General features: G+C 46.9%; 1 protein-coding gene across 1 annotated transcript in view; it reads left to right on the forward strand.

Annotated features, from left to right (window-relative positions):
* Positions 1-848: 848 nt before the first annotated feature.
* LOC142567688 (choline transporter-like 1) overlaps positions 849-16,930 on the forward strand; it is a 56,729-nt gene continuing 40,647 nt past the window's right edge. The window contains exon 1 of the mRNA XM_075677857.1: positions 849-1,773. Within this exon, the coding sequence (XP_075533972.1) occupies positions 1,408-1,773 (366 nt within the window). The 5' untranslated portion in view covers positions 849-1,407. The remainder of the gene's footprint in view (positions 1,774-16,930) is intronic.

Below are 16,930 nucleotides of genomic sequence, written 5' to 3' on the forward strand. Positions count from 1 at the left end.
CTCATAGATGACATTCGCTCTACAAGGCACAAACTTGTTCCTGTGGTTAGTGCTGCACTCGATTTTCTTTTTCCTATCAGGTCTAGCTAAATTGCGCAGACTGGACAGCTTACAAGGTGCCGAAAAGAGAACCTGTATGCCGAATTTACCCGCGACCCTCTTCAGGCCGTGCGAGACGCTGTGGACATAGGGCATAACTTCATACTTCCTCCTCTCCTGTGGATCCGCCCCACGAGGCTTTGAACTTGGTTGGAAGGACTTCAACACCTTGTGGGTTTCCGCAGAACTACTACGTCAAACACTGTAGACGAGCCGCGCGAATTATGCTAATGAGCAGCCGAGAGGAATGCGTATCGCCACATTTTCCCCGTCGTTTGGCGCCACGAAAATATTTTGTTCATAACGCGTGCTCATAGTATTTGCATCGCTCTCGGGTGGTGTTGGCATTTGTGTTTGGGGCCATCATTTTTTAAAAGAACGCGTTTATACGAAATAATATTGGGTGAACATAGCAAACTATCACCAATGTTGTCCACTTTTCACTGCTGCATTTGTATTGTAATCAAGGTTATTGCCTTTTCGCACAGTCAAAAGTTATGACAACGGCCTCTTTCTAATTCATAAAAAGCAATGTACGCGAGGCGGTGCCCTTAAGTTTCCTCCTGCGGTGCGAGTAACCAGCCAAATGAACAAGAGATGGCAGCGCCGGCGCTTGCGTCGCGCTAGTGGATATCTCTGGCGCGCGCAACGCTGTCGGTGATATTCGGCCGTTTCTCAGCCAGCCGAGTTGGGCTGACTCACTTGCGTTTCACGAGATAGCGATAACGTGGCCTAGAACGTGCGCGCAACACCACTAGTAGGTCGCGTATGTTGTCTCAAGCAAGAAAACAAGCGCGTTGGCGCGAACATGCGATGACTCATTACATTTCCCGGGGCCCGGGGACACGCATCCTAGCTATTGAAGCAGACGACGGCTTGTACGCAGCAGACGATGGAAGCGAGAAGCGTTTTCGACGCAATAATCATACGCTTTGAGATAGCTGCTTTATTTTTGTAGCGGAGGAACGCTGTTTTGCTTTACCGATAACGCTACATTCAGTGCCTTCATTTTAGTTTCTTAGGCGAAACGTCAAGTTGGCGTCACGTACGTAACAAAACGGGGCCACCAGCGCCATTTTGTTTGCGTCGCGCCTACGTCACGCATCGAAGATAATGGCGGAATGTCCAGAATAGCGCCGTAGTTGCGGCTCTCTTCTTTATTCTATGGACGGATTTGATGCTCGTTGCATGCTCGTTGTGCGCCGAGTTCCCCGCACTCCGTGGCCATGCGGGGCGCTATGTTCCAAGTGCTGTGCCGTTGACTTCAAGACGGCGTAGCGTCTACGACGGTTTTTTCAGGCAGTGGCTATGGTCCCAATGGCATTTCCTGCGGTCGAGGAGTTTCAGCGGTCCACTGCAGCGCCTGGCTCTTTCAAAGCCCGCGGCTGCACCGACCTGCCGTGGCTCTTCGCCCTCGCCGGCTCTCTGGGAGCCGCTGTGTTTGTGGCGTCATTCGCTCTGGCGCTCGGCGACCCCCGCCGTCTCGTGAACGGCTGTGACAGTTTCGGCAACGTGTGTGGCGCGCGCAACGCACCCATGGGACGCTTGGCCTTTTCCGGCATGGACGTGACGGACCGGCCGTACCTCTTCTACCTGGATCTTGCCGACCCGCGCAACTCGCTCAAGATATGCGTCAGCCACTGTCCGTTCCGCGCGCTCCGCACCATGGACGAGGTATCATAAAAGCGCTCGTGCATTTTTTCCCCTAAAAAGTAATGACAATAAATAAGCGGACCTGTCATCTACGTAATGCCAAGCATACTTCGTTAAAAAAGGTTGTTATGAATCGTTTAAGGCTTCTGCAGCGAATGGTTGCTCTCTTGCGACGTGTAACGCTTATGGGCACATACCCATTGGCGCTGGGTATGTACGTCTAAACAAATCCGCAGGCGCCATGGGCAGAGTGTGTGACACTAAAGAGAATTTATTGCACCATAATGCATACAAGGGACATGTTGCAACAAGGGAACACTGCAAACAAAATGGAACGGCAGAGCATTAACGTACTTGATAACACAAAGAACTAAAAAGAAAATGAGGGTTTCACGATGTCGCCCAAGCCTTCTTCATGTTCCTTCAGTTTGTGTCGTCTGTTTCCCACCTCGCACAATAACTGCAGCCATGAAATGCATGTTTTGGGAGCTACCCAAGCAGACTGGGTGGGCACTCATTATTGTAACTACAACCTCAAATTTAGAGCAAGGGTGCCCAGCCCTTGATTCAAGGCAGCTTCTCAACAGGTGCATTGATGTATTGGTTCATTATGCAGTTCTATGCGTCTTCTTTCAAGGCACAATACTTTTAATTCGGAAAGAATTCATGTAGATGACTATCCAAACTGCATTTTTGTTTCTTTTTTACTAGCTGATTTGCAAAAGAGGCCAGATGTATGAGGAATAAAGGGTTGACTAGAGCAAGGATGCTTTGCATTAAAAAGTAAAAATGGGATAAATATCAAAATGCTCATGATGAGCAGGCAAGTCAGGACAGAGCAGAACAGTGTCAGTTTGGACAAACTTGAATGGACCGTGAATATGTCTTGTCAGTTCATCATAACAGAAGTGGTCCATAGAATGAAGCATCTGCAATTCCAGATGTTCCCAAAGATCCTCGGCTCAAAATGATAATTGAAGCAACATTAAAAGCAAAAGGCAGATGTAAAAATAAATAGGACATTTATTTAAGAAGGGTACTGGTTTGAGCGAGTTGGTAGCAATACATTATAAATAGTTCTTGCACACAAACTGAAAGATAAAGGACTAGGGATTTGACAAACAAGTGCAAACTTTCAACTGAATTTTATTTCAGAATGTATTATATGCAGGAAGATATATGATGTGCCTAAGAAGGGATGAACAGCCTGAAATGAGACAGCGCCAAGATCTTTACAGGCGTGATGAAAAGCAAAAAAAGAAGAAACAAAGATGCCGTAACACATTTCGCATGCTTTCTTATTTTGTTATAGCGCAAGCTTGACAAGGACAACAGAATGCACATCTGACACACACACCGCTAACTTTCAACAACAGATTTATTTCTTGTTCTTGTCGCTATGTATACACCCTTGAACCGTCATACAGCACATGTAAAATTTTTGGAAAAATGAACAAGAAATATAAACTAGGAAACACACGTAGGCAGTTTCTTGACTCACATATTCAGACATGTACACGTTCAACGCGAACAAAGATAATTAAGCTCTTTTGAAGATTATCCTCAAAAGACCTAAATTATCTTTGTTCGCATTAAACGTGTACATGTCTGTGAATATAGTCAAACTACGATATAAGGAATTTTGATTTAACGGACTTCGCGGCGTAACAAAATATTTTAATTTCCCGATTGTATGTGCGTTAAAAACTGTGTATTTCATATCGCGATTTAACTAAATAATTCCGTGACACGGTTTCGATCTAACGAAATTTTCAGCCATTTGAGGCATGTACTTGGGAGCCTGTATGGCTAATAAATCTACCAAAACGCTATTATAGTAGTGTTGGCCAAGCCAAAAGTTATTTCAAGTGTCCTTCCGCATGGAACGTTGGAGCAGCAAAAACGCCATCAAAGCGCGTGCACCAGGGCGCGGTATAGGCAGCAAACATTGCTGCGGCATTTGTGGTGTTATTAAACAACTTGCAAAGGCAGCGGAGCGCTCGGAGGAACACGAGAGCTGACGATTACATCTGCGTAATGGGGATGGCATTGGATGGCAATTGGATGGATGGATTGGATGGCAAGGTGCAGCGGTGGCGTAGAGGTAGAACACCCGCCTCGCGTGCAAGAGGTCCGTGGTTCGAATCCCGGTGCCACGCAATTTTCCACCGGATTAAAAAAAAAACCCGCGTGTTAAGAAAATTGCATAAACAGGCCTGGAGTGTGGCCTGATCACGGTGACCAGAACCGGTAACGCACTCCCTCACCAGAGCAGGATTGGCCACCCTGGTGTAGTACTTGGCCACAATCTCCTATATGAACACAACAATCAAACCCTGGCCCTCAGTCCCCAGCAGCTGCGAAGCAACTGACCACGGTGGTGGTCAGACCTGCGACGCAGCAGAGGGTGCTAAGAATCCCTGGCTCCGGACAGGCCGTCATTGGAATATGAACCTGGCAATGTTTAACGCTAGAACATTATCTAGTGAGGCGAGTCTAGCAGTACTATTGGAGGAATTAGAGGGCAGTGAATGGGATATAATAGGGCTCAGTGAAGTAAGAAGGCCAATAGAAGCATATACAATGCTAAAAAGCGGGCACGTCCTGTGCTACCGGGGCTTAGCAGAGAGACGAGAACTAGGAGTCGGATTCCTGATTAATAAGAATATAGCTGGTAACATACAGGAATTCTATAGCATTAACGAGAGGGTGGCAGGTCTTGTGAAACTTAATAAGAGGTACAAAAAATAAATGAAGGTTGTACACCGGGGTCAATTGCTTCGCAGCTGCTGGGGACTGAGGGCCGGGGTTTGATTGTTGTGTTCATATAGGAGGTTGTGGCCAAGTACTACACCAGGGTGGCCAATCCTGCTCTGGTGAGGGAGTGCGTCTACACCCCTAGATCCAGTCATGATGACCAGGAATTCGAAAGCTTCTATGAAGACGTGGAATCGGCAATGGGTAAAGTTAAACCAAAATACACTATACTGATGGGCGACTTCAATGCCAAGGTAGGCAAGAAGCAGGCTGGAGACAAGGCAGTGGGGGGAATATGGCATAGGCACTAGGAATAGCAGGGGAGAGTTATTGGTAGAGTTTGCGGAACTGAATAATATGCGGATAATGAATACCTTCTTCCGCAAGAGGGATAGCCGAAAGTGGACGTGGAGGGGCCCGAACGGCGAGACTAGAAATGAAATAGACCTTATACTCTGCGCTAACAGTGGCATCATACAAGATGTCGACGTGCTCAGCAAAGTGCGCTGCAGTGACCATAGGATGGTAAGAACTCAAATTAGCTGAGACCTGAGGAGGCAACGGAAAAAACTGGTACATAAGAAGCTGATCAATGAGTTGGCAATAAGAGGGAAAATAGAGGAATTCCAGATCAAGCTACAGTACAGGTATTCGGCTATAACTTGGGAAGAGGACCTTAGTGTTGAAGCAATGAATGACAATCTTGTGGGCACCATTAAGGAGTGTGCAATAGAAGTCGGGGGTAACTCCATTAGACAGGATACCAGTAAGCTATCGCAGGAGACGAAAGATCTGATCAAGAAACGCCAATGTATGAAAGCCTCTAACCCTACAGCTAGAATAGAACTGGCAGAACTTTCGAAGTTAATCAAAAAGCGTAAGACAGCTGACATAAGGAAGTATAATATGGATAGAATTGAACATGCTCTCAGGAACGGAGGAAGCCTAAAAGCAGTGAAGAAACTAGGAATTGGCAAGAATCAGATGTATGCATTAAGATACAAAGCCGGCAATATCATTACTAATATGGATGAGATAGTTCAAGCGGCTGAGGAGTTCTATAGAGATTTATACAGTACCAGTGGCACCCACGATGATAATGGAAGAGAGAATAGTCTAGATGAATTCGAAATCCCACAGGTATCGCCGGAAGAAGTAAAGAAAGCCTTGGGCGCTATGCAAAGGGGGAAGGCAGCTGGGGAGGATCAGGTAACGGCAGATTTGTTGAAGGATGGTGGGCAGATTGTTCTAGAGAAACGGGCCACTCTGTATACGCAATGCCTCATTACTTCGAGCGTACCGGAATCTTGGAAAAACGCTAACATAATCCTAATCCATAAGAAAGGGGACGCCAAAGACTTGAAAAATTATAGGCCGATCAGCTTACTGTCTGTTGCCTACAAAGTATTTACTAAGGTAATTGCAAATAGAATCGGGAACACCTTAGACTTTCATCAACCAAAGGACCAGGCAGGATTCCGTAAAGGCTACTCAACAATAGACCATATTCAGACTATCAATCAGGTGATAGAAAAATGTGCGGAATATAACCAACCTTTATATATAGCTTTCATTGATTACGAGAAAGCATTTGATTCAGTTGAAACCTCAGCAGTCATGGAGGCATCGCGGAATCGGGGGGTAGACGAGCCGTATGTAAAAATACTAAGATATCTATAGCCGCTCCACAGCCACCGTAGTCCTCCATAAAGAAAGCAACAAAATTCCAATAAAGAAAGGCGTCAGGCAGGGAGATGCGATCTCTCCTATGCTATTCACAGCGTGTTTACAGGAGGTGTTCAGAGACCTGGATCTGGAAGAATTGGGGATAAGAGTTAATGGAGAATACCTTAGTAACTTGAGATTCGCTGATGATATTGCCTTGCTTAGTAACTCGGGACCAACTGCAATGCATGCTCACTGACCTGGAGAGGCAAAGCCGGAGGGTGGGTCTAAAAATTAATCTGCAGAAAACTAAAGTAATGTTTAACAGCCTCGGAAAAGAACAGCAGTTTACGATAGGTAGTTAGGCACTGGAAGTGATTAGGGAATACATCTACTTAGGACAGGTAGTGACTGCGGATCCGGATCATGAGACTGAAATAATCAGAAGAATAAGAATGGGCTGGGGTGCGTTAGGCAGGCATTCTCAGATCATGAACAGCAGGTTGCCATTATCCATCAAAAGAAAAGATTTTAACAGCTGTGTCTTACCAGTACTCACGTACAGGGCAGAAACCTGGAGGCTTACGAAAAGGGTTCTACTTAAATTGAGGACGACGCAACAAGCTATGGAAAGAAGAATGATAGGTGTAACGTTAAGGGATAAGGAAAGAGCGGATCGGGTGAGGGAACAAACGCGAGTTAATGATATCTTAGTTGAAATCAAGAAAAAGAAATGGGGGGGGGGGGCATGGGCAGGACACATAATGAGGAGAGAAGGTAACTGATGGTCATTAAGAGTTACGGAATGGATTCCAAGGGAAGTGAAGTGTAGCAGTGAGCGACAGAAAGTTGGGTGGGCGGATGAGATTGAGAAGTTTGCAGGGACGACATGGCCACAATTAGTACATGACCGAGGTTGTTGGAGAAGTATGGGAGAGGCCTTTGGCCTGTAGTGGGCGTAACCAGGCTGATGATGATGTTGATGGATGGGGAGGGACTGGACGTGCACTGATGTGATCAAGCACGCGCTATGAGGAGGGGGGCAAGAATCCGGCGCCTATCTGCCGTCTCCTCCTCCTCCTCGCGCGCCTTAGCTTGGAAGTAATCACACCGCGGCAAGTTAGAAGGCAGAGACGTTTGGTGCCTTGATGCGCCTTGGGTTCCTGCGCGTCTCCTGTTGGCGGTCGCGTAATCTCAAGTTTCCAAGACTGTTTGCCTGAGCGCGCAACACCGATAAAACTACGAACCTTACTTCATGCAGTTGTCTTTTTGCTATCCCCTCAGTGCTTCGCCACGTCAATGCAGTACTGGTCTCGGCACAAGCTGCACAGCATGCGCTGGTGCTCGTAACCACGCTATTATGGCCTGACTTTTTTGCGATTTGTTTATACTCGATTACTAACAAGATACTATCCACCAGGAAGCCCCATGAATTTGTGAAGTTGCTTGCAACACTGAAGCCATAAAACCTCGAATTAACGAAATTGCAATTTAAGGAAGTTCTTTGCTGCAAGTACAACTTCGTTATATCGAGGTTTGACTGTATGTGAGTCAAGAAACTGCCTACCTAGTTTATATTTCTTGTTCATTTTTCCAAAAATTTTACATGTGCTGTATGACGGTTCGAGGGTGTATATATAGCGACGAGAACGAGAAATAAACCTGTTGTTGAAAGTTAGCGCTGTGTGTGTCAGATGTGCCTTCTGTGGTCCTTGTCAAGCTTGCGCTATAACAAAATAAGATATGCCATACCAACAAGCCCCTATTGCTATCCTCATCGCATGCTTAGTCAGTCTCGGGCCACCACTGATCTGGAAGGAAGCGATGGTCCGAGACTCGGTGCATGCTGCACGTGTTACAGTATCTGTTTCTTCTTTTCTTCCTTTTCATCATGCCTGTTTAAGGATCCTAGCTTTGTTTTGCTTTTGGATGGTGATACCTCCTTACGCAGGTTATATATCACACATGTATTACATACATGCACGATAAAATTCAGTTAAAAGATTGCACGCGTGTTCGTCAAATCCCTAGTTCCTTGTCTTTCAGTTCGTGCTTAACAATATATTACGCACATTCATTTGATTTCTGTGATAGTAGCAGAATAATATCAGCAAAGGAACTAATGTGGCCATTTGGTTCACACCGATTTTTAGAATGCGCTGACTTGAAATATTAATAACAGAAATAACTGAGACGGACACACAGGTTTACAGGACAGCCCAATTCTAGTTGCTAGTAGCACTTTGACCTGTGTGTCCATCTCAGTTATTCGTGTTGGGCTTTTTTCAAAATCAAGTTGCAGATGTCAGTGCATGGTTGCTACAGAAGTTCGGCCTTACAAAATTAATGATTCATTATAGGCTGATTTTCTATGCATTGGGTGTACAGGAAGCTAGCCAAGTTGTCGGATATTATTCTTCATATTTGAAAATTCAGCTTAACCAGGCTTGTCTTAACGGGAATCTGCTAGTTTGTGTGCTTTTTTTTCTTCATCTGCTAATTTGCCCTTAATAGTTTGCAATGGCAAGACAGTGCAAAATGAGATGTGGGTCTCACACAGAGCATCTTGTTGTGGACGCACCTCAGACTGCGGCGGTGGGCACTTGTGGCAGTTCTTGGTTTTCCTAAATGCAGCGCCTTACAGCAAGGGAGTGGCCATGTGAATCTGATGAACAGTCAAAAGCAGCATGTGGAGAATGAAGTAGAGAGCTCATTATGGGGGAATACACCGGTATGTAAAAATTATGCAGGTCTATTCACATGTCAGATTCTCTGTGAAGCGACGCTTTCGTGACACAGTAAGTGCATTAAATTCACCCACTTTGTTCCAGTGTCTTTCGCATAAATAAAACTGGCGGGTGTTAAGCATTGTTACAAATATTGTGCGAGCTTGTAATCTTTGTTTCTTAATTATTTATTTTGAATGTACCAGCCACTTCTTGGCTGATCGCCGGTTGTGGATATGTGCCATAGTATTGAAATCATATTCACCATCAATATGTGATGATCATCTCAAAGAACTAGTTGGCAATTGCATGATATGCACCACCTGCTCCTTTGTGAATCCCCCATTGTGGGTATTGCCATTGTGCAGAAACCATCATCATAATCAACACGCAGGCACTCTTCCTAGCAAATCCCCTGTTGTGGGTATGTGCCATAGTATTCAAATCATATTCACCATCAATTTGTGATTATCATTTCAAAGATCTCGTTGGCAATGCCACGATATGCACCATCTGCTCCTTTGTCAATCCTTGCTTATAAACGCATCGGCGTCCGTGTCAGTGTCGTCAGGTTTGTGTGGTAGCATGGCATTGAGCATTGTCCTTGCTTCCCGTCCGTGAACAAGGCTGAATGGAGTCACCCATATAGTTTCTTGTTTAGCTGTGTTATAAGGAAATGTGATATAAGACAGAATCTCATCCCAATATTTGTGCTCTATATTCATGTACACTGAAAGCGTGTCTTCGAGTGTTTTATTCAGGCGCTCTGTTAGTCCATTTGCTTGTAGATGGCAGGCTGTTGTCTTTCAATGAATTGTGCCTCTGAGCTTCAGGATGTGATATAAAAGCACGACCGTGAATGCGGTGCCTCAGTCTGTTATGACAATGGTAGGTTCACCATGTCTCAGGACAACATTCTCAATGAAAAATCATGCCAACCTCTGCTGCTGTGCCTCTCTGGATAGCTTATGTTTCGGCGTAGCGAGTAAGGTAGTCAGTTGCTACAATAACTCAGCGGTTACCCGTAGTAGAGGTAGGAATTTGGCCCAAGAGGTCTATTTCGATCTGGTCAAATGGCGCTTGCGGTGCTTGAACGGGTTGTAGCAAACCGGCTGGTTGTGTTGAAGGTGACTTGCGCCATTGACTATCTAGGCACGTCCGAATGTGGTGTTTCACGGCAACGGGCAGTCCTGGCCAATAGTATCCTTGTTGCACTCAGTTCGGCATTAGCGTGTATCCTAGATGCCCAGAAGTGATCTCGTTGTGACATGCTTCCGGTACTTCACAACGAAGAGCAGCGGGAACGACCAACAAAAAGCTGATCCACTCGAAGAGAAGTTCATTTTGTATAGTACTTTGTTCCTTAAGAAAAACAATGACAATCCTTAGGTGTGGCCCGAGTTTGTTCGTCCAAGAAATTGACCAAGCCAAGCAGCTCAGGGCCGTCACATTGTTGTGCAAAGCTAGATGTGTCGAGAAAACCGAGGAACGCTGTCTCCTCTTCATCGGAAGAAGGAGCTGAATCTATGGGCGACCGAGACAGGCAGCCGGTGTCGGTATGGCATTTCCCCGGCTTGTACATGACTGCCATACCAAACTATTGCAGTCTAAGGCGGCAACGTGCTAATCGCCTGGTACGATCTTTAAGATTTGTGAACCAGCAGAGTGAATGATGGTCGCTGATAACTTTGAAGGGGTGACCATACAAATTTAGGCGAAATTTTGCAACCGCCCATACGACGGCTAGGCACTCCTTCTCACTAGTGTTGAGGATTTAGAACACTGTGTTTAGGACACTGTATTCAGAACACTGAGGATTTACAACAGTTTTAGAACACTCCTTCTCAGTTGTAGAGTAGATTGCTTCTGTGTGTGACAGCATTCTGTTTGCATAAGCGATCACTCTTTCTGCGTCCTCCTGGCACTGCACAAGCACGGCTTCGAGTCCAACATTGCTGGTGTCAGAGTGAAGCATTGTAGGAGCTGTCTTGTCAAAGGGGGCAAGCACAGGGGGCATTTGTAAAGGATTCCACAAATCGGTAAATGCAGCTTGCTGTTCATCGCCCCATACAAAAGCAACAGCATTCCTCGTGAGGCGAGTTAACAGCAACGCAATGCGAGCAAAGTGCAATAAAGCGCCGATAATGTGCGCAGAGGCCCAGGTAGCGCCAGATAGCCTTTTTATCTGAAGGTACTGGGAACTGTGTGACAGCGGCAATTTTGTTAGGATTCAGGCAGACACCTGCATGACTGACGACATAGCCAAGAAACTAGCTCCTCAAAGCAAAAATGACATTTCTCTGGCTTTAGGGTGAGGCCAGCAGACCGTACTGACTGCAGGGCTGCTTTAAAGGGAAGCTGAAGAGTCTGTCGAATTCAATAAGACGCTCATATACGGATGCAGGAACCTTATAAACCATGTAGGTAAAAATTTGGTTTTTTTTTTTTTCAATTAGGAGCGACGTAATCGTCGGTTAAAATTGCACTGTAGCTCCGCCCCCCGTTGAATGCCGCGCGCTGCTGCTGACGCTGACGATGCGAGCGGAGACCGGAAACCGCGGTGTTGTGACGTCAACTCTAGTGTTTTGTTCCTTCGCAGCCTGCGCCACCGTGCCTGACCGTGCATGTATCTGCGTGCATGCCATCGTAATCTGCTTCGATCGACCCTGCATTCCTTTGTTGGTGCGTCTGCGTGTATGTAGAGTGGTAGCCAACGTGCGCAGCATCAACTGAAGTGGTGGGCCGATCATGCCGGCTTTCTGTGCAGCCTACAGTTGCACGAGCACCAGCGGCCGCGACGATGTTGTCTTCCATTGCTTCCCACAAGACAAGAAAGCTTTTAACGAAGTGGGAGGCTGCTGTGAAGCGAAAGAATTTCAAGCCCTCAAGAACAACAGTGCTGTGCTCCAACCACTTCCGTGACGACGATTATCACGAGAATTTATCATTAAAACGTGCGTTGGGTTTGCCAGTCAAGTCGGCTCGTCTAAGGCCCGGCGCAGTGCCGTCAGTGTTCGCGTACACAAGGAGCGTACACACGAACTCGCCCAAACCTGGATTTTGATTTACTGCGAGCTCCTTCGTGTTAGCACGCTGAACAGAAGGTGCATGTTTATCTCCCGCCCTTGACGCAAGTTTCGGCGCAAAGCGCCGCGAATTTTCTATTTGCACGTGTGTTGTAAAACAGCCTGCATGCAGCTACCATAACGCAGTGCAAATGTAGAGTTTGCATGTGCTGGAAAGCCGGCGCATGCCAGGACGCTACGCTCCCCCCTTCTCTCGCGCACAGCGAGAAACCGACCGTCTCACATAGCCGACGGAATTCGCCGCCTTTATGACTTCGGTTACGAGTAGTGTGCGGATGGCGCACAGATGAAGGTCACTACACGTACTGCATGAACCGGGAAGCTTTTCACGCGTTTAAACCGTCTTTGTAGATTGCCGACAGCTTTGGACAGCGCACAAATGCTGACGATCGCATCCCCGCTTACGTTCCACGAGGAGGCATGCAGGAACACAACACTACAGTTGTTTGACCGGAAACGAGCTCACTAGATCGGCGAAAGATCGGCAAGATCACTAGATAGCTCTGCAAAAAACATACTCACCAAAGAGCATTTCCAACACGAGCAGATCCCAAGACTTCGCTTTCGTTCGCGTCGAAAGCACTGCTCGCACCAGCATCGTTTGCTTCTTCGAGAGGCCGGCTCTTCGCAATCGGCTCGTACATGTAGGGAGTAGCGCCGAGCTCCTCAGAAAAACGCAGTCTCTCTAAATTTTCCATTACCTCTTAATTTTTCATTACAGCACCAAACTACCTGGCACCGCGCTTCATGTGTAGCGGCAGCGGTCGGTCACTAGAGTTGACGTCACGAGGCGCCCGACCAATCACAGGCGGAAACAAGACGCGCGAGCTGGGCGTGTCCGCTGCTGCACTTTTCATCGAAATAAAATATATTTACACTTTCTTTGGCTCAATTTCGATACGATATTCGAATTCGGAGGGTTGATAACCATTATGTACACATGTTCACACATTTTTTCTGGGAAAACCTTTCAGCTTCCCTTTAAGCTGGTTAAGGTGCTCTTCAAACGTTGCAGAAAACACTGACATTGTCAATCCATAAGCCATTGGAAAGTAGCAGGTGCAGAGCACAAGCCGAAAGGCAAGGCCTTAAATTCGTATAGTCCATGTGGCATGACAAAAGCAGTTTTCTCTTGGTCTCTCGGGTCTACCTCAATTTGCCAATACCCGCTTTTTAGGTCCATGGAAGAGAAATTCATTTAGGTCCAAAAGAGAATAAAACACTTCATCGTATTCAATTGTAGGCTACAAATAATGAGCTAAAGCTAAACATTAGTAAAACCAAAGCAGTTTTGTTTCATCCATGAAACAAATTCTGCGAAATCCCCCGACTGCTGCTAAACAATTTCGAAGTAGAAGATGTAGAAAGTTTTTAAATGCTTTGCGTGATTTTCTCCAATAATTTGTTCTGGGATGCTCACATCAATTACCTAATGAAAAAACTGTCCAAAGTAGTTGGTCTCGGGCATTGACATTGCTTTACGTTCCCGCTTTCTATTAAGAATATTTTGTACAATGCTCTATTTTCTTCTACGCTAAACTATGGTGCGCTAGTTTGGGGAACAACTAAAGAAAATATGAAGAAACGTCTTTCACTTCAGAAGCGTGCAATACGCCTTGTTACTATAGCTCCTTACCCAAGTCACACAGAGGACATGTTCATTAAGCTTAAGCTTGTTAACATAAAATGTATGTTCAATTTCAGACTACTTCGACAACATAAACTGGAAACAAACAAGAAAAGTTACCTTCTGAAATTGGTGAGGTTGCAAAAAAGATTCCCCTGCATACAACACATGCTATCCCGAAACGTGGAACGTTGATAGATGCCGTACGACCTATGGTAAGAAAATGTTAAAGTACACATTACCGACCTTGTTAAATGAGTTATCCAAAAATGGCACGAATATAGAATTGATCTCTGAATCGGCTATGCAGTATATATGTATAACTCTCCATTGTACTATATTTTGTTGAAACACTACTTGCATTTTTTGTACTTTCTTTTTCTCGTTTCTGATCCAGTGAATTTCCCACGATGTTTTCATATATTCATAGATTTTCTTTATGCACATATTTGCCTGTTGTTTGCATGTCTTTGTATTTTCTGAAGTTTTTGCATTTCCTGCAAATTGATTTTCTCCTCTACATTTTGTATGGAATTGATGCCACTGTATGCCATGCTATGGTGCACGGACCCAGTCAAGCCTTTTCAGGCTTTTTGTCTGTGCTCCAAACATCTGGCAGATGTTGAATAAAGCTTAATTGAATTGAATTGAAAAATAACAGGCATGTCAAAGCATATCAAGTGAATTGGCTATGCGGGGTAGCGAACACACGTCTTTCTTTTGTCACCTGATTTAGCTTCGGATAATCCGCACAGAAACACAGGCTTCCATCCTTCGTGATCAAAACAACAGGTGATGCCGAAGGGCTTTTGGGCATCACATCGTCTTTCAAGAATCGTGTGAATCGCATAGTCTTCAAGCATTTGGTTTACCCGCTGTTGTATCGCCTTGCGTTCTTTTAGGGCCACACGATAGAGGCTTTGGATAAAGGCGATGTTAGGCCGCTCATCTCTCGAGCATGCAGAATGGACGGTGTAGGGCTGCATGATTGTTTTGTACATACTTTTGCAGTGCCGCGAGTTGCCCATGTATTTTGTGAATGGGGAGGCGTCCACCCCCCAGCGCATCGGGCAGCAACCGTTTCTGTTTTTGAGGGGTCGGACGGCCTGCGTGGTGTTGGGTGACGAGCTGAGGCGCGCGCCGGGGGGGCGCGGTGCGGAGGCGGAAAACGGATTCGGAGAACATGCTCTTACATGCGCTGTGTTGACATTCCGCCGATGGTCATAATAGAGCCACGCGGACAAACCTCGAGTGGGACGGTGGTATACGCGACGTTGTGGCGCCGGCTCCTGAGTCCCCTGCTGGTTAGAGACGCAGCTACTAGCAATGAAACGTGTTGCGCGTACGGAGCGGGGGGTTCACGCCCCTACGCATTCGGGTGGCAGCCATGTGCATCTTGTTTTGAGCGCTGAGGAGAGCCCACTTGGTGTCGTGTTACAACTTGCAGTGCGCGCCGTAGAGAGGGGCGCGGTGCGCATGCGGAGGCTGCGTTCGGAGAACGTCGTTTTAAGAACACAGAGTCCGGATGCCGCCAGCGGTCATTATTTCCCTACGAGGAAAGACCTTGAGGCGGACTGCGGTACGCGGTGTTGGGACACCAGCGCCCAAGCCCCCCGCTGGCTAGAAACGCCGCTGAGGTGCGAGATGGCCTCAATAAATCGTGCGTGCCTGGCGTGTTTGCCGAGGCCGTCACTGACCACGTGGAAATAAGAGAGGGAAACGAAACTGTGGGAAGAGGGAAAACAGGGTTGTTTTCCAATACATTTACTTTTGAGAGTAAGCCCATCCCTTTGGGTTGTGGCTTAAGAAACTGTCAACTCTCATTGGCAACTGCTTCCGTGGGATGGGCTAATGACCCTACCGCCCCATTTCTTTGTCTCTTCCAACTATAACAATCGAGACGAGGTGCTTGGTCCTCAGTCTAGGCTGTAATCACTAAACCTGATAGAACAGTAAGACTCCGTACGATGCAATGCTTGTCTGGGCCGTAACCACTTAGTGGTAGAACAGTGAGACTCGGTTGGTCGTATGTAGTGACAGTTGTCCTAGGCTCTAACTTAAGAGAAAGTAGAAGAGTAAGGCGCTGTTTACTTGTGTCTTTTGTGTAATGGGTGCACTGAACAGTTCCGATGGTAACGTCTCTTCGTAACCGAGGACGCAGGTGACGCAGACAAGGAACAGCTGGTAGCTCGAACGGCTCACACTCGTGCCAAGCACTGGCGATCCGGCTGGCCCACTGGTTGCACAGCAGGTATGGAAGAGACGATCTGGCTGGCCTTGTTCCTGTGCTCTTCTTCTTCATTACAATTACCCACAGTGCAAAAGCGGAGCCATCCTGGCGACTTACGACGTGGAGACGAGCGGGTCATAGAATTGTTTCAGGCGGCGCACGTGAACAACATCCCGTCCACGGCGGCGCTTGTCGGATGTCGGATGTAAGCGGCTCTATGACATAGTTGACGGGAGAGGTCCGTTCGACGATGCGGTATGGTCCATCATACTGCGAGAGAAGTTTTGTTGAAAGTCCAGGCGTTGTAGAAGGCACGGACAACAAGACAAAGGCGCCGGGAGCGAAGTTCGGATTCGTAGCGTCGCCATCACGATTGGCTTTTTGTCGTTGTTGGTCAGCGGAGGTGAACTTTCGGGCTAATTGACGGCATTCCTCGGCGTATCGGGCGACGGCTGAAACGGGAGCACATTCTGACGCGTCTGGTGTATAAGGCAAAACCGTATGTATCGATGGTATGGGAAGGATTGCGACCGTAAAGAAGAAAGTATGGAGAAAATCCTGTGGTACTTTGTGTAGCCGTATTATATGCGTACGTGACAAATGGGAGGATTATGTCCCAGTTTGTATGCTCCAATGAAACGTACATGGCGAGCATATCACCAAGGGTGCGATTGAAACGCTCTGTAAGTCCGTTAGTTTGAGGATGGTACGCCGTGGTGGTCCGGTGAACTATGCGGCATTGAGCAAGCAGAGCTTCAACCACCTGCGACAGAAACACACGGCCTCTATCACTCAGCAGCTCCCGAGGTGGGCCATGACGAAGAATGAAACGATGGAGCAGAAAGGGTGCAACGTCACTGGCGGTCGCTGCAGGTAGAGCAGCGGTTTCGGCATAGCGTGTAAGGTGGTCAACTGCGACAATAATCCATCGTTTTCCAGCGGGTGTTAGTGGTAGCGGCCCGTACAGGTCAATTCCCACACGGTCGAAGGCACGAGCAGGGCACGGAAGCGGCTGCAATAATCCGTGGGCTGGACGAGGCGGAGATTTGCGGCGTTGGCATTGCGAGCACGAGCGGACAAACTTTTG

This window comes from Dermacentor variabilis, unplaced genomic scaffold, assembly GCF_050947875.1.
Source record: "Dermacentor variabilis isolate Ectoservices unplaced genomic scaffold, ASM5094787v1 scaffold_14, whole genome shotgun sequence".
In the NCBI taxonomy this organism is placed as follows: domain Eukaryota; kingdom Metazoa; phylum Arthropoda; class Arachnida; order Ixodida; family Ixodidae; genus Dermacentor; species Dermacentor variabilis.